Source organism: Amblyomma mixtum, chromosome 1 (assembly GCF_055824585.1).
Source record: "Amblyomma mixtum isolate Tamu chromosome 1, ASM5582458v1, whole genome shotgun sequence".
In the NCBI taxonomy this organism is placed as follows: Eukaryota; Metazoa; Arthropoda; class Arachnida; order Ixodida; family Ixodidae; genus Amblyomma; species Amblyomma mixtum.
Window position 1 is genome coordinate 63,720,629 of NC_143012.1, and position 24,891 is coordinate 63,745,519.

General features: G+C 42.8%; 2 protein-coding genes across 2 annotated transcripts; one reads left to right on the top strand and one right to left on the bottom strand.

The window, feature by feature from the left end:
* Positions 1-5: 5 nt before the first annotated feature.
* LOC149366504 (uncharacterized) lies at positions 6-6,014 on the bottom strand. The gene is made up of 4 exons (XM_089571123.1): positions 6,003-6,014; positions 4,373-4,473; positions 2,372-2,430; positions 6-271 (listed from the first exon to the last, which is right to left on the bottom strand). The coding sequence occupies exons 1-4, from the start codon at positions 6,012-6,014 to the stop codon at positions 6-8; spliced, it is 438 nt and encodes a 145-aa protein (XP_089427249.1).
* Positions 6,015-12,635: 6,621 nt separating this feature from the next.
* On the top strand, positions 12,636-24,002 carry LOC149366505 (uncharacterized). Its single transcript, XM_089571136.1, has 4 exons — positions 12,636-12,686; positions 14,622-14,680; positions 16,665-16,928; positions 23,836-24,002. The coding sequence occupies exons 2-4, from the start codon at positions 14,632-14,634 to the stop codon at positions 24,000-24,002; spliced, it is 480 nt and encodes a 159-aa protein (XP_089427262.1). The 5' UTR covers positions 12,636-12,686; positions 14,622-14,631.
* Positions 24,003-24,891: the final 889 nt, after the last annotated feature.

The window sequence follows — 24,891 nt, forward strand, 5'->3', positions numbered from 1 at the left end:
GCGGCTCATCCATTTTTGATGGCATGTGCCACGGCAGCCTCCGTAGCCCCGCCAGCAGCACCGCCAGCAATGGCAGCGATCACGGCGGCTACCAACGGTGGGATATATTGCTCTTCTGTTCCGTCGTCCATGTTGCTAGAGGTCTTCAGGGCTCTCGCGGCTGCCATGATCTCTTCACGGTTGTCTTTGAGAGCCTCGACGATATCTTGCTGCAGCTCCTTCACACCTTTCGCAGTTTTCTTCGGGCTGTTGATAGTCGCCGCATGGATTTCTGAAATGAGCAGTCAGAGGAACGCTATCAGCCCACAGCGCATTTGAGGACTACGTGACATCGACGATAAACATTCTTTTGCAGAGAGTAAAAGAAAAATATATAGCACAATCGTAGCAAGACCCTGGAGTTTCTATGAGCCTTCGATGGTTAACAGGATCGAATTTTTTGCCTCTCAGTGCAGGTCGAGCTGTTTGGCGACGACTGGATTTTGTTACACTACCTTAATAAATGAATAAAAACTATTACAGCACTCTATATTTTTACATACTAGTGTGCTGCAAGGATTGATGTATGAGACCACGCAGGACACACTCCGTGAAACATTAAGACTTAAAAACAATGTCTGGTAATTTCAGTGTCGCTTGCGTAATTGCCTTATTTCCCATGTTTCTAATTTTAATTATCGCGGTGTCATTGTTACCAAAATATATATGGAGTACTCATATATTTAAAATATCTCGTGATTTGCTTCGTCAGATGTAATCATAAAGATGCTCCACACGATCTTTATTCTCTGGCTTAGAACACATATACCATTTCTAAACTTGGGTATGGTTCGATTGTCTAGGGCCCTCAGACCAAAACATATACTTATCACTTGGCGCAAATGGAGAAGAAAACTGGTGACCTTCATCTTTGGTGCTTGTACTAACCATATAACTGCCAACAACATTCCATCCTTAGAAACCCGCAGGAAGACAACTCCTTTACGATTTATACAGAAAAAATATTAAGGAACAATTGAAACTAAAGCCCTCCGCTGTTGCGTCTCCGCTGTTGCGTCATTGACGCTGATAGCGAGTCAAGTGAACGTGGCTCTGAGTTTGGGAGTCACGAACCGTGATCTGCTTATGCCGAGCGAGCGCTTCGGGAACCCGATAACACCGCGCCCTATCGCGCGGTCGCCGCCACGGAGGAAGATTGAGAGGGGGTACACGCCGTGGTGAACGGCGCCGGCTATGCGTTTCGGCTTGGGCGTGCGGGTGAAATGGCATCAGGAACGCGCGTAGCTAGAACAGCGTGCTGCCCCCGCTGCGGAGCTGGTTACGAGGGACGACGGCGACGCCGCGAAACGCAGGAACGGACGCCAAAGAGCTGCGCTCTAAAAATGAGGTCGCACTTTCCGCACACTGTGTGCTTGGAACAATTTACACTTTATAGTTACTCTTAATTTATAAGCAGCACATGCAAGACAAGCTGTAGATGTCAGGCAGATATTAAGGCATTTTTTTCATTCCAATCTAATCGATTTGCTTTCTCCGCTCGTCTGATCGACTGATTTTGTGCATTGACAACGAGGTGATTGGGTCATTACAAAGAACAAAAGAAAAGAGATTCAGATGGAAGTCACATGTCGTCACTATACAAACCGACCCCCTTTATTCATATAGTTAAGCGCCAGAACAGCACACATGCATGCACTAAAAAGCCCTCGATCATGGTGAGGCACCCACAAAGCTCTTCGCAATAGAAGTCTGCGCATAAGTCAAGTCGGTTCAGCGATGGTTGCTAATGAAAAATAGTCCGCGTTTGCATACGCACTTCTAGGCCACGGAATCGTCGCTTAAGGCTCACGATATTTCGAGCATTCCCCAACGGCCTGGAAACATGACACTCCTAAACTGAGCATACTTCTGCCATGTGAAAACATTCGAGCGGCACTTTTATCTTCTCAGCATGACAAGACCAATGGAGGAGCGCTCGTAAGATATATTTTAGCAGCAACACACTGTCGACAACTTCTCAATCGCCTGGCGCGCAACTCGCGCACTCACACAAGTGAAAATACTACGTGGATATGCACCGCCAACCTTCTCAAACCGATTTCTCAAGCGGCAGCCGAGTGGCGTCGATTTCATGAAAATCACGAGTACGTTCTACATGCGTAAATTATTTCGGTTACTCAACACACATACATTCAGGAAATGTTCGTCGCTGGTTATTTAGTATAGCAACATTCGTTGACATCTCAGTACAAAACGAAAGGAAGCCAGGTTTATATTTTTGCTTAGATTTTTTTCTGACGACTACACGGTTTTTGAATGAGTCATGCAGTGGACTCAGTGGTAGACAATGTGGTGCACACATCTCACTTACGGCTCAGATGTCCGAGGGTGACGAGGGCCAAGATGAGATAAGCTTTCATGGTGGAATCGCTGCAACGAGAAAGAACATGCTTTTTAGAGATGTTGGATGCATAGACTGATATGAGAGTCCGTGTTTAACAATTATGGTCCTATTCGGTTGGCAGCAATTGAAACAGTTGGGCGGGGGGCGTTAATTATCATAATAACAGATTGTTATATCCCTTCTTCTGCAAAATGCCATGACCAGCTGTTGCGTGCAACAATCAAAATCTCACATTTGCTGACATCTAATAGTCAATGGTATGCTGCTTACTTATCTCCACATTTAGTGTAAATAAAAAGAGCGTTAAGAACATCGACCAGACTTTTATTTGTGCCGAAACAACGATTTTTTCCCTGAGCAAGAGCCTACGCCTCTCCATCAAAGCAGTAAAAAGATACTTGCACCAGCTAATATACCATAGGATGTGTGAGTTGCCAAAATACGTGAAAAGATATAGAGGTGAACGGTGGCTGTAAGTGCGAACGATGGACTTCGACTGCTACAACAGATCCGCAGTACCACTTTCAGCGCGACTGACGTAGTCAAGCCAAAGATTTCTGGGCCGGCCCTTCTAACTTTCACGACAGCCATGGGCCACGTGGGTGCAAATAGAAAAATGAAAGCGGGAATTTCGAATGCTGGATATATTTGGTTGCTTCTCGATGCGCCTCTCTTCTAGTCGGTTACAGCAGATTAAGCATTTTATACGGCATGTTTTGAAGCGAAAAGTAAGATTCCAAGATGTTGAACACTATGTTAGAGCAGAAACTCTGTCGACTGTTATGTTTTATGAAAAGTTACAAAGTAAAATAGGCCCAGTGATATGCGTGGTGTTCCCTCCAAGGAGAGGAATGATGATGCTAATTTTTGCACGTCCAGAAAATCTGGACATAGTCCAGCAATCAGCTACTAACGGACCAATTTTATTCGGATCCACACAGACGTTTACAGGTTTCTGCCATGATAAGACGTCATTCGAAAAGTTGATGGATTGGTTTGGTTTATGGGGTTTAACGTCCCAAAGCGACTCAGGCTATGAGAGACGCCGTAGTGGAGGGCTCCGGAAATTTCGACCACCTGGGGTTCTTTAACGTGCACTGACATCGCACAGTACACGGGCCTCTAGAATTTCTCCTCCAAAGAAATTCTAGCCGCCGCGGCCGGGATCGAACCCGCGTCTTTTGGGTCAGCAGCCGAGCACCATAGCCGCTGAGCCACCGCGGCGGCAATCGAAAAGTTGAAATATGATGAGCATTTACCTTGAGATGGCGAGAGCAGCTAAAGATAAATTAGGCACTTCTACAATGGCCAAATATTCCCCTGATGCCAATGCAGAACAATAGCGTTGAAGTGATAATTTTTTAGGAAGCGAAGAGAAAGTACGAGAACTTTAAATCTAATACCTAGAGGAATTGCACAAAATGATCACAAATAATACAAGTGCTTTGATGGACGGTTAACAAGACAGGTTTTCACTTTTGCATAGGCGAACTTGTACAGGAACATAAGCTTCGATATTTCCCACATTATCGAAGATTTGTATCATCGAAGGCTCGATAATTCGATACTGCTCACAGGAGCTCAAAGGTTTCTTACATTGGACTGTGCAGGCTTCATCTTCTGCGGCTTGTTAATCGTTGATCACATGAATACCTTTTTGAATCTTTTGGGCTGACATGTTTCATCTTACGGAGCTTATGATTCGGTATGTGGGGAAATTCGTAGCCGTACATACTCGGCGCGTTTGAGCAAACGTTTAGCCGTAGGCAAGCATTATTGCTTCCGTCCCGCATGTCACATTTCTCTTAACAATAATAGAAAACTTTCGGTGCTTCCAGCTATTCCGCCCCATTATATGTTCTACCAGTGGACTGCAGTTGTTCCGCCCGAATACCTATGTAAACGGCCAAGACAAAATTGCTCACTCGACAACAAAACAAAATTCTGCTTTGAAAATTCAAGACTTACCTGTCGTTCCGTCGACGCTTCTCAGGTTGAAGCTTGCTGACTGAAGAGGTGGAGTCCAGGCCGCATTTATATACCAAAAAAGGGTATTGTTGTTCGGTTATCTTTTTACGTCAAAGAGATTACGTATTCCGTAAAGGGTATAATTCTATTAGAGCACCACCTTCTTTTGCGTTCTCCTCCGTCTACTTCATCGCTATCGTGTGCTTTACGTTAGCGTTGGGTATTTTGTCACCTGGCCGTGCTTCGTGGCGTCAGTACTATGCACTCTCCTGAATAGAGTAAGGTTCAAGCTTCGGCGTATCGTCGCGACGTACAGACTGCAGATAATTTGGAAGGAAGTGGCATCACCCAGCTTTACCGTCGCCTTTGCAATTATCCTATTAACGCGGAACCAATAGCAAATCCTCGAAGATTGCTTTACATGGATGGGATCAAAAACGCTATAAAGACACTTAATTACGTTGTATCTCAGAAATTCAATAGTAGTAGACTTCTTCTATTGAGGTTGCTATGTGTCTTTTCAGTTCTATTCGCTGTTATTAGTGATATGCTTTATCTTCTTGAGCACCCAAGCGGACACATTCCGTCACGTAGCCTGTTACCCCATAGGCCGATAAACAGTTAATATCGGATTTTCTGGGCTGTAATCTTTCGCGCTCGGTCTCATGACGACCACATGCGGTAGGTCTGTGAGAGAATTTCACGGCGAGTGGCCGCCACATCCTTTTTTTCTGCTGTGCGTCTTTTAACACGATCGCTTTAGAAACCAGGAACCCAGTGCAACTCGGTCCATGCACAAAGATTGGCCTCGTGAAGCCTCGATCCGTTTTGCATTCTGTCGCAGTAAAGTCAGGAAGTGCAATGGTTCTGCCCGAAATTTATTACCTACGTGGTATCTTACGCGACCGCAACAAGAATGTAACGTGTTCGCAGCTAGCATGGGGTGTGCGTTTGGGCAAATGAAGTTCTTCGAAGTCATTTGTCTGCCCCAGTCTCTGCAATGACACCAAATTCTAGAAAGATCTTTTTTATGAGTCACGTGACCACATGGACAACATGCAATGATAAATCTCATAGCCCGGTAAGATTCCTGTTAGACAATATCGTTTATGACTGCGTCTGTGATTGCCTATATGCCGCTTCTGTACTCTAAACCCCTAATACCATACCATGCTATATCGTACCGTAGGTTACGGGATTATACCATCCCCACAGATCATTACTGTACCATACTATAGGATTCCAAATCGCCCTCTCTTTCTATACCATTCTTACCATCGGCAAGTTTCAGCTGTTTACGTATATGATATTCGAGTCGTGGGCCGTTGACGAGGAATTGGAAGAGTTTGAATGAAATCACTCGAATATCTCTTTCATACTCAATAACCGCCAACTAATCATATCAGTAAAGTTGAACACAAGTTTACATGGTGAGAACCCTGCACAAAAGCTTGCTCGCACTCGAAATATTTCCACGCTGTCAATTGATGTGAGTCGTGTTAACTGTGGACCATGCCGAAACGTCGACGATAAACAAGTCACCGGAGAACTCACGCTGGTTTCAGTGATTTGGCCTGCGGAAACCGACGCAACCTCCCGGCTGGAAGGACATATACAGTCCCATACGTACGAATGCGGACATCATCACAAAAAGGTTGGACTCAGCAATATTTATCTATTTGTGGTACCTTAAATACCTCAGAAGGGCATCGAGTAGAGGCATCAAATAACGACACCTCTACACGAGAAAATAACGATCGAAAGTTATTTATTTATTTATTTATTTATTTATTTATTTATTTATTTATTTATTTGTTTGTTTGTTTATTTATCATCATACCCACAGCGCCATTGTCTGGAATTACAGTGGGGGGGTTGAACAAAAAGTACACAAATGCTACCTCATGCAGGTGGTTACAAAATAAGAGATAACAATGAGATAGAAAGTACACGGAATTATTATACATAAAAAATGTCACAGCATGGAAGAAAATGAATTGATTGATAATATGGACACTACTTCCTCAGGCAGCTTGTTCCATTCCGAAACCGTTTTAGGGAAAAAAGACATTTTAAAAAGGTCAGACCGGCATCTGTATTCTTTAACTTTAAGTGGATGATCTCTTCGTAAAGACACGTAATCAGGGTTGGCTATATATTTGGTTTTGTCTATTCCAGTTCTAGAATGAAATATGTTATAAAATAATTTTAAACGCAGAACTTTCCTACGTTTTTGAAGGGAGTCCCAACCCAAAGATTTTTTCGCGCTGGTTACACTAATATATCGCCCATAGTTATTGAAAACAAAACGAACGGCCAAATTCTGAACTCTTTCTAGCTTTTGAACGTCAAGAAAGGATTTCGGATCCCAGACTGTGCAAGCATACTCTAGTATGCTTCTAACGTTTGTATTATACAGCAGTTCTTTAGTCTTTAAGGGGAAAAGTTTAGCGTTACCTCGCAGGAAGCCTAACACACGACAGGCTTTGGCAGCAACGAAATCCACGTGAGGATGCCAAGACATTGAACTTGTTAAATATACACCAAGATATTTAAATTCCAACACTGAAAGCAGTCTGCTATTAGTTATGTTATAAGTGAAAATATGGGGAACCTTCTTTTTAGTGAAACACATATGTACAGATTTTTGTAAGTTAATATGCATTCCCCAGTTCTCACACCACTGGGCCACTTTGCACAAATCCTGTTGTAATGCATCACAGTCACTTTGATCGTTAATAATTCTATACAATACACAATCGTCCGCAAAAAGACGCATGTATGAAAAAATACCTGAAAAGATGTCATTCATGTAAATTATGAACAGTAATGGGCCCAAGACGGATCCCTGGGGCACCCCTGATGTTACAGCCACCTCATGCGACTGTTTCCCGTTGACAACAACACATTGACGCCTAAAGCTCAAATATGCCTTTATCCACATAATAACGTTCTCATTTATGTTGTACCAGTATAATTTTTGTATTAACAAGGAATGTGAAACGACGTCAAAGGCCTTCTTAAAATCTAGAAAAATACAGTCAACAGAATATCCCTTATCCAAAGCACTTGACAGGTCATGTACAAATTCGGTAAGCTGGGTGACACATGAGTAACCACTGCGAAAGCCATGCTGATTAGTACTTAATAATGAATGTATACTAAGATGATTCATAATATTAGTATAAAACACGTGCTCTAAACTTTGCAAATACACTGGTCAAGGACACTGGTCGATAATTTGAAACAACATTCCTAGGTCCCGATTTATGTATAGGTACAACATTAGCAAGCCTCCATTCATCAGGCAAAGAGCCGTCCTGTAATGACTTTGTGAAAAGAATTTGAAGGTACCTTGACAAAGCAAAAGCGCAAGAAGAGAGCAGGACCGTGGGTAAGCCGTCCGGACCGGTGGCACTGTTATCTTTTACGCGTTCTAAGAGCGACACAATTCCTCGCTGATCAAATTCAATGTTCTCCATAGGTTCCGTACAGTTCAAGGCCAGGCGAAAACCGGCAGGGCTATTGCTGTCCTTAGCAGAAAACACTGAGCTGAAAAACGTGTTAAAGCACTTGGCTTTCTCCAGATTATCATGAACGATACTTCCGTTGTGATCGAGCGGTGGGATAGAGAATTAATCCTTTCTGTTTTTTTTATGCACTGCAAAAATTCTTCAGGGCGATCCTGGATACGCATGTCGAAAGACTGAAAGTAGGTAAATTTAGCCTCTTTGACCGAAGCATTCATATCTTTCGTAATCTTTTTTAACTGATCCATGTTATCTTGCGACGGATTTCTTTTGAAGCGCGCATATAGTTGTTTCCTCTTTTCAACGACTCTGCGCAGCGCTTTTGTAAACCATGGCTTGCTTTTTCTGCGACGTTTCATCATCACCCATGACGGCACATATCGCTCACGCAAATCAAAACGTTTGGCTGTCAGTGTGCGCCACAGCTCATCAACGCTGAGTGAATCAGACAATGTTTCGTACACATCGACATAGGATTCAAGTGCCCGGGCTATCTCGGGGAAATTTCCTTTTCGATAACTGTAAATGCGCCGATTGCCGATGCAAGGCAAAATGTAATTAATGATAAACTAATGTACACGGCAAAACCAAGAGGTAATTAGTAGTACTATAATCGCAGGCATTGGTTTCCCAACCTAAATTTTGGATAAGCTCACCTGTACGCTCGTTGGCTTCTTTACCAGTGGTTTGTCGTGCGGCCTTTTACTGCAAAAACGTGCATCTGGCTTGGGTTGGCTTTTGTTAGAAAATAATAGTTTATGTGAGAAAGTAATAAAGCATTTTATGCATGTAACTTGACTGCAAGTGGTTAAAAATCTAGAATTTAGCCGGCAAACCGACCGTTCTCGACAGGTGGGGAGTTCTAATAATTTTATGCTTGTTCCAGGTGATATGTCTATAAAAGTACACGCCATGTGTTTTTATAGTGTCCACTACCTTGATGAGTTTGTTACCAGTAATGATATCTGTGTTGAACTTTGCACCTGAGTTCTTAGGAGCAAAAACTTCTTGCTTACTTAACTTTTATACGTCCTAAACTTGAGTTTGCATGTGCAGCGTATGATCCTTTCAATGCTAACCTTATCACTATGCTCACATCTGTCCAGAACCGAGCTGTCAGATTTATTTGCTCTGACTACTCTTATCACACTAGCGTTTCTGCATTAAAATCCCAGCTCAGTCATCCCACACTAGCCTGCCGCCGCAAAATCGCCCGTCTTTCCTTATATCACAGATTTTTTCACACCTTTAACCACGATGCCCCCCGTATCACACGCGCTCATCAGATATCCCGTAACTCCCACCATAACGCTGTCTACCCCGAGAAATCTCGTACTGTAACATATCAGCAGTCTTTCTTTCTTAGAACAGCCAACGACTGGAATGGCCTTCCATCCGAGGTGGCGACCGTCATCAATCCAGTGCTTTTCAAATCCGCCATCGAAGATCGTCTGTGTCCAAAATAATAGAATTTTGTGAGCCCACCCCTCATGTAATGTCCTTCTGGACCTTTGAGGAATAATAAATAAATAAATAAAGAATATATTTGGTCTTGCTAACATTTACTTCATAGGAATTTATTACACTCCAAGCATGCAAGTAAATTGATGTTTGGCTTCCGTAAGGGACGATGTTTTGGCAATTCTAACTACAAAATAACAGCAATAAGTCATCTGCATATACTATGTATTCTGGAAAAGGGCTGACATTGGTTGTGTCATTAATGACAATATAAATAGAAGAGGAGCCAAAATGCTCCCTTGCGGAACATCTGCATGCACGGGTGTAAAAGTACAGACTTTCATCTATAGGAACGGCTTGCGTTCTGTTTTGCAGGTAAGAAGGTATTAAATTTAATTCAGTGCTTCTTCTGTCGTATAACTGTTTTTTTTTATATGGTTAAGTGGTTGCATTTGTAGAACACTTTCGAGAAGTCTATGCATGAGCTAGACACTAGTAGTTTTCGTTCAAAAGATTTCAGAATAAATTCCTTGAGCAAGGAGTACAAGCTCTGTTGGCCTATGTTTTGTACTCCGAATTGTTCCGGGCTGATAAGATCAAACTTATCAGCAAAGTTTGTTACTGTAGACTGTATTCTTCTCTACTCGTTTTGGAACCCCTAGCGTATGCACGTGATAATTCCCGTGCACTCGTAAGGGAACGGCACCAAGTTTTGACAGGCCTATTCAAGAATCACCTGTTCTTGTGGATAAGATACAATCAGTTAGGAAGCCTGTTAAAATTGTTGGATGGTAACATTCCTCGCTGCTTCGTCTCTGTTTGCTAACTGCCAGTTTTCGTATATTGAACTCCAGATACCATGCCATGCAACATCGCACTGTACGATACCGTACAATGGCGTATTATATCATATATACCATACATGACATATGTACAGTCTTTGTCAAAACTAACCAGGCTGCACGTTTTTTTTTCTCAGTTGTATATTAAAGCTATTATGCGAGCTCTTAAGCTCTAAATCTCTGTACGGTAAGAATAACCCGTGTTCCCACCTTCAAAGAACTTACTGATCTTTAGAGGAGCCGTGAGGGCTCTGTTCTACGAATGAGAAGCAAACCATGGAGCCTGGTTACTTATGACAAAGAGTGCACTATGCAAACCATACATACAATTCCGTACCATACCACATCCCTTGCTTGCCATAACCCAGTTTCAAAGGCTTACGTATACGATAGTGGAGGCGCGAGCCGATGATGAGGGCTAGGAAAACTTCGAATCAAATCGCTAAAATATCTCCATAATGCCCACGAAGCCACCAACAACTGGTCGATAAAAGCTTACACAATTAAAGAACCAGCAGAAAAGTTTTCTTCCTTTTTGAAATATGCCCAAGCTTTCAAATGAGGTGAGTGATGTGTTAATTGCCTGAACTTTGAGTTAACAGCTTTTAAGTAGGGACAAGCCATGTTTCTGGAAATAGACTAAGGTCAGCTCTCGACCATGAGAATAGCGGAGTCGTGATGTGCGAGAGCTGACCTTTTTTTATGTGACAGTGACGTTTCGGGGACAGAGGGCGCCGCAGTTGAAGGGTCTGGTTCATGTCGAGCACCTCGCCTCTCAAACATCAAACAAAACATCCGAAAGCCAAAAGAAGTTGTACATCGCGTACATTTAGTTGCTCGACCGGGGCCGAAATAGAACCCACCACGACCAGATGTTGAATAGCAGATGTGTGATTTCAGGCACGATGATACAATGGACGGCTGATGGCGTCCTTGAAAGTAACTAATATACATATAGGCTGTATCATGTAAATTGTAAACAAAGAATATGTGATTTTCTTTGTCGAGAAAAAAATATTATGCCGCTTAAATCACCCTAAAAGGACAAAATCGATAGCGGTGTGTCGCCGATAACTGCGCCAGGATGGAAGTTCATGACGACGAGGACATTCCAAACACAGCTCTGGAGAAGGAGTTAAATATGTGGGACGTTCGGCACAGGCGTAGGCGTAGCGGACTAATTGAGTTGACAGTGAGCCTGATCGATTCGTGCAGCTGCAGTTTCGATCCCGACGCGTGCTGTAAAATGTTTTTATTTAATGTGTTGTTTGTTGCTTATGGTATTTCGGGTTTAAACCACAGAGGAGACATATAGGCAATCACTGACGCAGTAATGAACTACAATGTCACTCAAGAATATTACTGGGCAATGGGGTGTATTATTGTATCTTGTACACGTTGTCAGGTGATCCTTAAACAGGTCTTTCCAGAATTTGGCGCCACAGCAGAGACGGAGGCATACAAATGCCTCCGAAGAATCTCATTTGCTCAAACGAGTACCCTTCGCTTGCTGCGAACACGTTACATTCTTTTTGCGGTCGCGGAAGTTACCACGTGGACAATAATTTCGGGGCAGACGCATTGCACTTTCTGACATTACTGTGACAGAATGAAAAATGGATCGAGGCTGCATGAGGACAATCTTTTGTGCATGGAAGGAGTTGCACTACGGTCTTCGTTTTTAATGCGATTGTGTTAGAAGCCGCTGATCAGAAAAAACAAGGTTATGGCGGCGGCTCGTGATAAAATTCTCTTACAGACCCATCATATGTATCGTCATGAGACCGTAGGTGTCAATGTGAGACCACGCACTGAAAAACGTGGCGAAATTACAGCCCTGATAAACCGATTGTAACTGGCTCTTGACCTACAGAGCCGAAGGCTACGCGATAGAATGTGTCTGGTTCGGTGCTCAAGAACATATCAGGATATCGCAAATACAACGCAGAATACAATCGAAAAGACACATAGCAAACTGAATAGAACGATTCTAATACTATTGATTACAATTTCCCACATGCAATGTACTTAACTGTCTCTATAGTGTTTTTTATCAAATCCACGTAAAGCATTCTTCGAGGCATTTGCTATTCCTTCCGCGTTATTGGGAGCATTGCACAGGCGACGGTAAAGCTGGTTGATGCCACTTCCTTCCAATCAATCTGCAATCCGTAGTTTGTGATGATGCGCCCAATATCGCACCACATCCCATTCAGAAGAGTGCATCGTACTCACGCCACGGAGCACGACGAACTGATATAATACCCGACGCTAACGTAAAGCACACGATAGCGATGAAGTAGACGGAGGATAACGCAAAAGAAGGCGGTGTTCGAATAGAATTGTAACATTTACGGAATGCGTAGTCTCTTTGACGTAAAAAGGAATCCGAACAACAATACCCTTTTTGTGTATAAATGAGGCCTGGACTCCACCTCTTCAGCCAGCGAGCTAACCTCAGAAGCGGCAACGGTACGAAAGGTGAGTCTTGTGTTTTCAAAGCAGCATTTAGTTTTGCAGCCAAGTGAGCAATTTTGTCTTGGCCGTCTGCCCAGATATCCGTACGGGACAACAAGGATTCACTGGGAGAAAAGAGAATGGTGCGAAAAATCGTGATGCACCGAAAGTTTCTATTAGGGTTAACAGAAACGTGAATGGCGGGACGGAAGGAATAATGCAGGCCTACGGCTAAACGTCTGCTCAAACGCACCGAGTATGTACAGCCAGGAATGTCCCCCACATACCGAATCATATGCTTCGTATGAGGAAATATGTCAGCCCAAAAGATTGAAATAGGTATTCTTGCGATCAACGATTAACTAGCAGTAGATGATGCCTGTACACTCCGCTGTAAGAAGCCTTTGTGCTCCTGTGAGCAGTATTGAATTATCGAGTTTTCGATGATTGGAGTCTTCGATAATGTGAAAAATATTGAGGGTTGTGTTCCTGTAACTGTTTACCTATGCAAAACAGAAAACTCTTGTTGACCGTCCCTTAAAACACCTGTAGAATTTATCATAATTTGCTGCTACCCCTATAGGTATTGGATATAAAGTTTTCATACTTTCTCTTCGCTTGCTAAAACATTCTAACTTCAACGCGATTGCTCTGCATTGGCGGCAGGGCAATTTTCGGTTATTGTAAAGTCCCTAAATCATCCTCAGATAGTCTAACCATTGCTCATCATATTTCAAGATATCGAATGATGGCCTATCGGGGCAGAAACCTCTAAACGTCTGTGTTGAGCCGAATCAAATCGGCACGTTAATAGCTAGTTGCTGGACCATGTCTCGATTGTCTGGACATGCAAAACTTAGCATCATCATTCCCCTCCGTGCAGCGAGCACTGCTTATATCAATAGGCCTATTTTTAATTTCTAATTTTTGATAGAACGTGACCGTCAACACTGTTTGTGCGACAAAATAGTGATTATCATGTTCGGCTCTTATTCTTCGCTTCAAAACGCGACGTATAAAATGCTTAATCTGCATGTGCCAACTACCAGCAAGGGGTACCGAGAACCAAAGGAATATGTCACCTATTCGAAAGTCAGGTGACACAAGGCAGTCGTGAAAGTTAGAAGGGCCGGCCCAGAATACTTTGGCTTGACTACGTCAGTGGCGCTGAAAGTCGGACTGCGGATCTGTTGTAGCTGTCCAAGTTGTTCGTTCGCAGTTAAAGTTACAGCAGTTACACCGTTCACCTCTATTGCTTTTCACGTACTTTGGGTACACACACATCCAATGGTATATTAGCTGTTGCAAGTATCTTTTTTTACTGCTTTGATGGGGTAGCAAAGGTTCTTGATCTGGGAAAAAATGGCTGTTTCGGCACCAATAAAAGTCAGGTCGATGTCCTTAAGACTCGTTTTATTTACACTTAAAGTGTAGATAAGTAGGCAGCATACCATTGACTGTTAAGTGTCTGAAAATGTCAGATTTCGATTGTTGCACGCAACAGCTGTTATTCTCATTTCGTAGAAGAAGGGATTATGCATATCTGAAGCAAACTAATTGTTGCTAGCATAAGAAAAATCTTGGAACGTCTGAAAAATGACTCACTTACTAATACTGCCCTTACTTGGACAGCAGTGGATTGTACTGATGAGAAAAAATAATAGTTATTTCGGATAATGTAATTTCAGCATTGTGAGTTCAATAGTGAGGTTATTTTAATCCCTGACAATCTGGCTAATTGTTTTCCAGTGGTTAGGAATCTTTATATAGCACATTCTGATGCGCGTGGCATCGCGAACAAGTAGAGATGATATAAGAACCCGTTATTATGATAATTAATACCACCCGCCCAACTGTTTCAATTGCACCCAATCAGGTAGGAAAATAATTTTCAAACGCGAGGCTTGGATATCCCGATATGCATACAACATCTCTAAAAAGCACGCTTTCTCGTTGCAGCGATTTCACCATGAAAGCTTATCTCATCTTGGCCCTCATCGTCCTCGGACACCTGAGTCGTAAGTCAGATGTGTGCACCACATTAACGTCTACCACTGAGTCCACTGCAAGAAGCAGTAACTTCATGACTGCTTCAAAAACCGTGAAGTGGTCAGGAAAAAATCTAAGTAAAAATATAAACCTGGCTTCCTTTCGTTTCTGCCCAGATATCAACGAATGTTACTATAATAAATAACCCGCCAATAACATTTTTTAAATGTATGTGTGTTGAGCAACGGAAATAATTTACGCTTCTGGACCGTTCTTGTGATTTTCACGAAAGCGGCGACCGCGCGACAGCGCGCGGTGTTCTCCGGTTCCCGAAACGCCGGCGCAGCATCAGCGGATCACGGTGCGCGTGCGTGCATCCCATACGCAGAGCCACGCTCACTTGACTCGCTAGCAGCGTCAGCACCATCATTCAGTCGCTGCTATCTCTTCGCCGCGCAACCTAGGACAAATCACTGGTGGAGCAAGTGGGGATTATATACATCTCTCTCTCCGACCACAAAGCTTCCCTCATGACAACTGTCGGTGTAGTGTTTCGTGAAGAAGGAATATGTGCGAAAAATAACTACTTATCTTTAATTGTACATTCATGCATGTCTTTGCTCCAATTCTTTGCTTCCATCTATCGAAAAGCTTAAACAGCTGATAAGATGCGCTCAAATTCCGCATTAGGAAGTATCGTAATCGTCGGGAATTTCCTGTTTTCTAACTCACTATCAAAATTATATATTCACATGCAAAGACGGACGTGTGCAAAAAAATTGATAAATACCAATAAAAAGGAAAGGAGTACGGGAATTTCGTACTTTCTTTATGTTTTATTTCCCACTACTGCCATTTCACCTTACTGCTGACCGGTATTGCGGCACTAGGAGCAGTGGCGTACATAAATGGTGTAGAAACATAAATTTCAAGTCACACAATTCAACCGAGGAACTAAGAAACAGAGGAAATGTGATGTCAAGAATTCAGTACACCAAACGCAGGATAGTTAAAAATAATATAACAAAGAGAAAAAGGGATCCATCATACTGTTCATCAAAAAAGCTATTGCCGCAGCGCCAGCTGAAAGTATGAGTATTTAACAAGGCATTCTGAAAAAGAATTCAGAGTAGTAATTATCCGTCGATAAAACCTGTGGACAAGAGCCTTGATTTTGCAAAGAATGGCTGTAGTCAGCGATTTGATGTCGTGAGGTGTAGGTCTCGTTTTGCAAACACTGAGACGCAACAGCGGAGGGTTTTAGTTTAAATTTTTCTTTAATACTTTTGTTGTATAAATCGTAAAGCAGTTATCTTCCTGCGGGTTTCTAACGATGGATTGTTGTTGACCATTGCATGGTTAGTAGAAAAGCCAAAGATGAAGATCACCAGTTTTTTTCTCTACCTGCGCCAAGTGATAAGTATATATTTTGGCCTGAGGACCCTAGACAATCGAACCATACCTAAGTTTAGAAGTGGTATGCGTGTTCTAAGCGAGAGATTTAAGATCTAGTGGAGCATCTTTATGATTACATCTGAGAAAGCATATCAACAAATATTTTAAATATATGGGTACTCCATATATATTTTAGTAACAGTGACACCGAGATAGTTAAAGTTAGAAACATGGGAAATAAGGCATTTGTGCAAGTGACACTAAAATGACCAGAAATTGTTTATAGGGGTAATTGTTCCACGGAGTGTTTCCTTTGTGGTTTCATACACCAAACCGTGCACCACACTTGAATGGAAAAAAATAGATTGCTGTAATAGTTTTTATTCATTAATTAAGGTAGTGTAAAAAATCCAGTCGTCGCCAAACAACTGGAGCTGCAGTGAAAGGGTAAAAATTCGAACCCGTTTACCATCAGAGGTATATTACAGTTGACGTATCTTGCTACGGTTCCGCTGTTTATTTTCATTGCACTCTCTGCAAAAGAATGCTTATCGTCGATGTCACGTCGTCCTCAAATGCGTTGTGTGCTGATAGCGTTCCTCTGACTGCTCATTTCAGAAATCCATGCGGCGACTATCAACAGCCCGAAGAAAACTCCGAAAGGAGTGAAGGAGCTGCAGCAAAGTATCTTCGAGGCTCTCAAGGACCACAGTGAAGAGATCCTTGCAGCCACGAGAGCCCTGAAGACCACGATGGGCAACATTGACGCCGAAACAGAAGAGCAGTTTATCCCAGCGTTGGTGATTGCCGTGATCGCTTCCGTTGCTGGCGGTGCTGCTAGCGGGGCTACGGGGGCTGCCGTAGCACATGCCATCAAAAAGGGTTGAGCCGCTCCTAATTTCACTGTTATATTTCTAGAGAAATAAATCCAGTGTGTGATGGTGCCATAATCCGAGGACTTGTGCATCTCTTTCTGTAAGCAATGAAGAATTTTGTGGTGAAGTTAGCACTAAGTATTTGTGGAAGAACGGGGAGTTCTTGGTGTGAGACAAAGCCCGCTAACTGTCAACATTTTTGGTAGCTTAGCAACATTTTTGTGTCTAATTTGCATGCATTCGCCTCGCCCTTATCTCTAGCAGAAACAAGAGGAATGCGAGACTACATTACAACTTTTGACACTTCAGTACTCTTGCCAAACTCTTAAATTTTAATCAACGACGACCCCTTCCGAAACGACTAGGCATAGGGATTCCGAAGGGTCTGTGGGTGACGTCGGCGAGGGCAGGGAACGAAATTTTCAGAAATAGAGAACGTGAATGGCCATCAGGTCTAGTTAACACTTCAGCGACCTCAAATGGATTATGAATTCAAGCGCTGTGTGACCAGACAGCCGAGTAAATATTTTATGCAGCAACTAGGATTCATCGCCGTTGTTGGTGGATAATAAATTGGGGCGTTTAAATGCTTTCTATCGCTCTTAGACTGTACTCATGGATGAAGTCATTTAAAATCTACTATTAGGGACTATTAGGGGGAAGCCAAGGTCGTTTTCAATGTCTCCGAGTTGGCGATCCAGTGTTTCCTAGGCGGGCGATGGTATCGGCTGCTTCCGAAAGAATTGTCACACAGTGGTAAACGATCAAGGGTATACAACCTCAACATATTGTAAGACATTCCTAATAAAAGTTAAGCACAGCTTGCTTTTTATGTCATGCTTAAGAGTACTACCTCTGTGTAGACAACAAGAGCACTTCTGTGCATATGTCCAACATTCTTGAGAAAAAAACATTGAATAATGGAAAACTTCGGGGTATTGATATGGAAATATTGATTACAGTGATTCATTTTTTCTATATGTATCATTTTTTTCGATATATAGCAAATATTTTTCCCATATATCTTCCTTTGAGGTGTTTCCATCAATCGCATTGAGCAGTTAAGATTTGCATAGAAAACCAATGGGGAAAGCTTTTGAGGTTAGCAAAAGCGTTGAAAGCAAAAGATGCAAGCTTGCCGATGGGAGATCTGCCGATGTGTAGATTGTTGTAACGAAATCTTATCATATATATAAAAAAATTGCGGTCATGTACTCTAACCTGATCAAAAATGCTTCTTTTCGCAGTTTTTAGGTATGAAATTCTCAACGCGATTTCCTGGAGAAATTTTGCGCTCCCATAATAATTGCTCAATTACATCCCCTTACGTTGAAGCGCTGATTTAGCAAGTTCACAAGCTATGTGCTAAAAAATGGTTGCTGTTTATCTGTTTGCTCGTTTAATGGTTTCAATGGACTAAACTATTCTAATAAAGCTACTCTTTGAAATCAGATACTGCAATTTCATTTACCCATCCTCCCTGGAACTCAAAGCTCTCAAGTATGGCTTGCATGGGTGTACTGGTTTCAAATGAGCTCCCTCATGAGTGAAATACCCAAAGCAGCAGAGGTTATTGGCCCAGTATTGGGAATGAAAGGGCAGCTCCTACAAAGGACCTGAGGGGAAATCATACATTTGCGATGCTTGCTTGATGACCTGTTCTCCTTCGGTATACTCCTCTGGGCGTGATAAATGCCAGCTTATAGTAAAGAAATTACCGACAAAATTCTCTCTAAAAACTTATTAATAGAACGGACCCATACTCGTCGAATGTACTAAAAAACCAACGGCAAAAAGAATAAAAAGCAGCAGCTCGAATAGACAAGGACGAGCACGAGACAACCAGACTAACGCTGAACTACCAACATTTTATTGAAAGCAGGGAGTACCTTTTATACGCAAACCACAACCCACGTGAAATCACGAGACCGAGACTAACATACTAAACATTATCTAACAAAGCTTGATCCATCAGTTGCCTTAAAAGCACGCTAAAACTTTACCTGCAAGAATTTGAAAGCCTCGCGCGGCCATACGTAACCGGAGCCAATCGACAGAGGTATGCAAGAAAACGATGAAGGAGACGCGAAAAATGAACAAAAAAACTCAAAGAGTAGGAAGAGCAAAGTCAGGAGAATCGTAGCAAAAACAGAGCCGAAAGTAAAATTTAGCAGGAGCATTGACAACAAAGGAAAACAGGTCTCAACAAAAGCTGAGTCCGACCTGTGAACGCCCTATCAAAGGCAGATGCAACCAATACTGAACAAAAACAACCATAAACACAAAAGCAGTGTCCATATCACTACATCGAAGCAAAAGTAGTGTAACGTTTAAAACCGCTATAAAAACCTAGTTCCTTGCCAGTTAGTAAAGCTTTAGGGGAGCTGACACGCTGGTCACTGGCTTTAGCAATCAGCAGTGCCTCAAAGATACAGCGGAAGGCTCATCTCTTGTTTCTTTCCCGCTTCTGAGATTAGAGTTCGGTAATCGAAGCGGTGTACTCTAGGCCACTTTTATAAAGAAGGAAAAGGGCTGGTCCTTGGATTCCTTTTTCTTCGGGGATATTATTTATTCGACAGTTCGCATCACTAATATGTGAGCACCGTCTTCGTTTTGCGATAGCGTTGAAGTATTACGCCGCTATCGCATATTTTTTTCTCCTTTCCGAACATTTTATCCTCTCCCTGTGTTTCACTGCATCAGCACGGTACACTCTTCTGAGTAGAATGTCGCGCGCGTCTGGGCGCAGTTCAAAACCCATTTTAATGCATACTCAGTAGGGAGAGGTCAACTTGGAGATATAGTCGGGTGAAAAAAGCGTAATTTCGAAGCAGTAACATGATCTAGGCGTACCTTTGCTCTCCTAGCACTCCTAATCTGGCTGCACCAACAGCCAGTTGCTCGAAGATTTCTTTTATTGACAAGTAAAAATCAAGAAATGAAGATCAGCTACTGCGGCTCATTGCTTGCACCAAAGTTTTGCCACGTGCGGTGTCGGTCCGTTTTGCATTCCGTCGCGGTGACGTAAGGACGGCTATGCGCGCCTCTTGCACATCTTCTCCAGTGGTCGCCAAGAGAAAGCAAAGTGGAAGCAGCCATCGTAGCGTTCCCTTTAATGGAATGAGTTGCTTCGAAGGCACATGTATTGCCACTGTCTCTGCGATAACAGCCGTTGACTGAAAGCCCTGTCGAGAAAAGACTTTTTCGAGCACTTAACATACTAAAATAAAAACCGACGCCTCCAACCTTTATAAGTTGCATATCGTTAGCACATCTTAGCTCTATTCTGATGCACTACGCCGCTGAAAATGCCATGCGAAAAAATGCACCAAAAGTTGGGTAAAACCTAAGGTTGAAAACCCGTATATACGTGGAGAAAGTCAACAGTCATCGGAAGCAAGGAGCGCTCAGGGATGTGTGATTTCTTTTAAACTTTCAATTTTGATGTATGTATGTATGTATGTATGTATGTATGTATGTATGTATGTATGTATGTATGTATGTATGTATGTATGTATGTATGTATGTATGTATGTATGTATGTATGTATGTATGTATGTATGTATGTATGTATGTATGTATGTATGTATGTATGTATGTATGTATGTATGTATGTATGTATGTATGTATGTATGTATGTATGTATGTATGTATGTATGTATGTACGTGTGTGTGTGTGTGCGTGTGTGCGTGTGTGTGCGTGTGTGCGCGCGCGCGTGTGTGTGTGTGTGTATGTATGTATGTATGTATGTATGTATGTATGTATGTATGTATGCATGTATGTATGTATGTATGCATGTATGTATGGATGTATGTATGTACGTATGTATGTATGCATGTATATATGTATGTATACATGTATGAATGTATGTATGCATGCATGCATGTATGTATGTATGCTTGCACAATTTTAATTGTAGGCCTTTTGAGTTACATCACTTCTTTTTTACACTCAATATCTGAGGTGCATAGCACATCAGAATACCTTTCCATTACTGGTAGGCCCATAATTATTGTGAGGTATGTAGCCCAGCAGAAGTAATATCCATAACAGTTTTTAGAATTTCGAAAACGCGATTACCATAGGCACTGCGGCGCAACAAATATAAGCTATTTCGGCTATTTACGTGCACAGGACGCGTTGTTTTGCCGGCATTCTTTTCGAAAGCTCACGTATTTTAAGTACGATGTAGCCAAAATTAGTCAAGTCACAGCGGCGAGGGTAATCGGGGTTTCGGAATCCTAGAAACTAATAAGCCTATCACTAGCGCACGGCGACAAATAACTATTTCCTATCAGGTGCCTTCCAGTAACAGTGAAAACGTTTATTAGAATTAAATGCTTCACTTAATTAGCTTGAGTTGCCTGCTTATTGACCTGCCCAACAGAGGCATTAATTACTATGAAGCGAAAAGCTTCTATTTAGCTAAAAAACGCTATTTAAAAAATTTTTGACCTTCTAAAAAAATTGCAGTGGCTTAGTTCAGCTACGCCAGGTTATACGTAGCGGGAGCTACCTTGGCGTCTCCGCTTGGCAAAACGTTCTCTTTGCGCAGGCGTCTCCGCCGCTCATTCACGCACGGCGCCGGTCGGCCGTAGTGGGGCCGGCGCGGCTCGTCGTTCGGCGGCGGCGGCAGGGAACTCTGACGTCAACGCTGCTGCGCACCTGCTGCTCCTCTCTGGTTTCGCACATGCGCACTATCGGCCTCCCAGGCTCACGGCGAAATGCTTGACTGGGTAGCGTAGTGTAGCTCTCGCTACAAAAAAAAAACACCCTTATAACGACCACAATCTATGCCTTTCTCACATTAACGTTATAGATGCTGTCAAATCGGACGTCATCGTACTCGCCTGCCCCGCAAGAGCTGGTACACGAGATTTTGCAACGGTATTTCTATCGAATAACATTGGAGTCGGCAAAGTTCTGCTCGTTTGCCGCAAGGTCTCGAATGTTCCCAAGGAATGCGCGATGAGGACTGTAGTGTAGTTCTGTTGTTTACACTGCTTTGTACAAAGTGCCAGTGCTCGATTGAAGCAGCGCAAGGCCGAAGGCCAAAGAAGAGAGCAGAGAAATATGGAAAGGGACAACACAGCGCTGATTCCTTCTTTCTCTTACCTTCTTTCTCGTTCCTCGTTTCGTTCTTTCTCTGCTCTCTTCTTTGGCCTTCTGCTTTGCGCTGGTTCAATAATACAATGCATAACCAACTCGCCCATCAGTTCGTGCTTTCATGCTAGTGCTCGTTTGCGTGACACAAAACACAAGCTGCACTTTACTCTTATTAAACAATTTTTTTTTGCCGGTTGCACCTTTGCTTATTAACTCTTTCAGGCACGGTGGTCAGAGTTGCTGACCACCATTTAATTTTTTTTTTGCACAGTCACTTAGTGTTCAGGGCAAAACTTAAATGCTGACTTTTTTTCGTTAGTGTTCTCTGACCCCCCAGATGGCGGGAGGTGTTTGTAAGGATGTCGGTGTGGTGGAAACTCCGTCTTTGTACCCGCCTTATCAATTCCTGCGATGGACCTCAAAATGGGACGTTATCGGACTCGACTACCCAGCATGAGCTGCAACACGAGACTTTACAACGGCATATCTAACGAATAACATTGGAGTCGACAAAGTTCTGCTCGTTTGCCGCAAGATCACGAATGTTCCCAAGGAATACGCGATGAGGAGGGCAATGTAGTTCTGTTGTTTACACTTTTTTGTACAAAGTGGTAGTGCTCAGGAGTGCAAACTGCTGGGCTAGTTGGTTCATATTGCAAATAAAGGGAACCAGCGAAAAAAGACGCAACACAAGAACAAAGAAGGCACACACCACAACGGTGGACTTACAACTGATTTATTGCGATGAAGAATTGCTCAGTTTAAAAGAATTTCCTGCCTGCGCACACACCCTACAGACAATACACTTCGCGCACCACATGGTGACATGGCTACTATAATGATAAAAACTTGCACTCTTTTTCGGTGATAATCACGGACGGCTCACTGACGCATTTCTGCTTATTCTTTCTGATCAGGAAAGCCTCCAATATCTCACGCTCACGTTTAGATTTCCCCCGTCCGATAATGCTGGTAGTGTGAAAACTAGGAGTACACTTGCAGTCCTTTACATGCAAGGCTAGATTGCTGCCTGTGCCAGTGCCCAAAGTTGTGCGATGTTGCCTCGATGTTGAGCGCCTGAGGCAACATCGCACAACTTTGGGCACTGGCACAGGCAGCAATCTAGCCTTGCATATTGGTAAACTGGTACACAAGGACTCATATTATTGGCAGTATAACCCAGACTATTTATTTCGCTAAAAATGCAACAGCGCAATTAGGAGCGGCTCATCCGGTTTTGATTGCATGTTCTACGCCAACCGATGCAACACTGCTCAAAACGGTAGTGTCAACGGCGGCTACCAATGTGAAGATAAATTGCCCTTCTGTTTCGTCGTCCATGTTGCCAATGGAGCGACAATAGTCGCCGTTCTGTAACATATCTGTGTGTCGGGCGACAATAGTTTTGTGTCGGGCGACAATAGTCGCCCTTCTGTGTCTTTGTGTCCAATGAAATTCTCTTAAAAACGTTTCTTTCATGGTGGACACAACCGCCACTTACCTCAAAGCAAGATTAGGGTATCTCGACCAGGTTACTTGTCTCCTACTCAAACGAGTCTTTCATTGCGAAAAGCACTGTCAACAACGTACGCCGGACAATGCATGTAGCGTACATATCTCTGTTGCATATCAGCTTATCATTACACTCGCATGTAATACACTCGCATATCATTACACTCGCCTGCCTTGCTAGATGAAGTGGTATTTATTTTTGACTTTCACTCACTGCACAAGTGTGTATCGTGGATGAGATATGGAGCTCAAACCTGTTCCGTGCTGAGAGTGTGCCTCTTACTACTCATTTCAGAAATCCATGCGGCAACTATGAGCAGCCCGAAGAAAACTGTGAAGGAGCTGCAGCAAGATATTTTCGAGGCTCTCAAAGACAATTGGGAAGGAATCATTGCAGCCACGAGAGCCCTGAAGACCACGATGGGCAACATGGACGACGAAGCAAAAGAACAATGGAATTGAGTGGGCGAGTTGGTTTTCCATCTTGACAGTGAAAGCGCTCAAAAGGACAAGGACGACAGAAAAGGAAAGACATACAAAGCGCATACTTTCAACTGATTTTTATTTCATGCGAAAAACAACTTTATACTCATGGTAATCACCTGCGCATGCTTACAAGAACATTACCAACGAGTGATAGCTGGCACATTCTTTCAGACGACCGGCATGCCCGATGTAAGATAGGACATCTCTTTATCCGACAACAAAATTGATGGAGCGCTTACGCAATCATCCCCCGCTCGTGTTATCTCAAGAGCCTCCACAATCTCTCTCGTAATTTGACATCTACTTTTAAAAAGTACCTTACACCTGTGAAAATCGGGACGGCAGCCTTCCTTGCTTTTCTTGCTTTTCCATTTGCATAGAAGGCGTCGTGTACAGGGTGCCCTTGACATGTGGCAAATATTATATAGGACAGACGGGCAGATGCATAAATGAGAAGTTAGGAGAGCATAGTTACAACGTGGAAAACAAAAGAGGTGGGCACTTGAGTATCCATTGTCTGAAGTGCAAATGGAAAAGCAAGATAAGCAAGAAAGGCTGCCGTCCCTATTGTCACAGGTGTAAAGTACTTTTTAAAAGTAGATGTCAAATAACGAGAGAGATAGTGGAGGCTCTTGAGATAGCACGAGCGGGCGATGATTGCGTAAGCGCTCCATCAATTTTGTTGTCGGATAAAGAGATGTCCTATCTTACATCGGGCATGCCGGTCGTCTGAAAGAATGTGCCAGCTATCACTCGTTGGTAATGTTCTTGTAAGCATGCGCAGGTGATTACCATGAGTATAAAGTTGTTTTTCGCATGAAATAAAAATCAGTTGAAAGTAAGCGCTTTGTATGTCTTTCTTTTT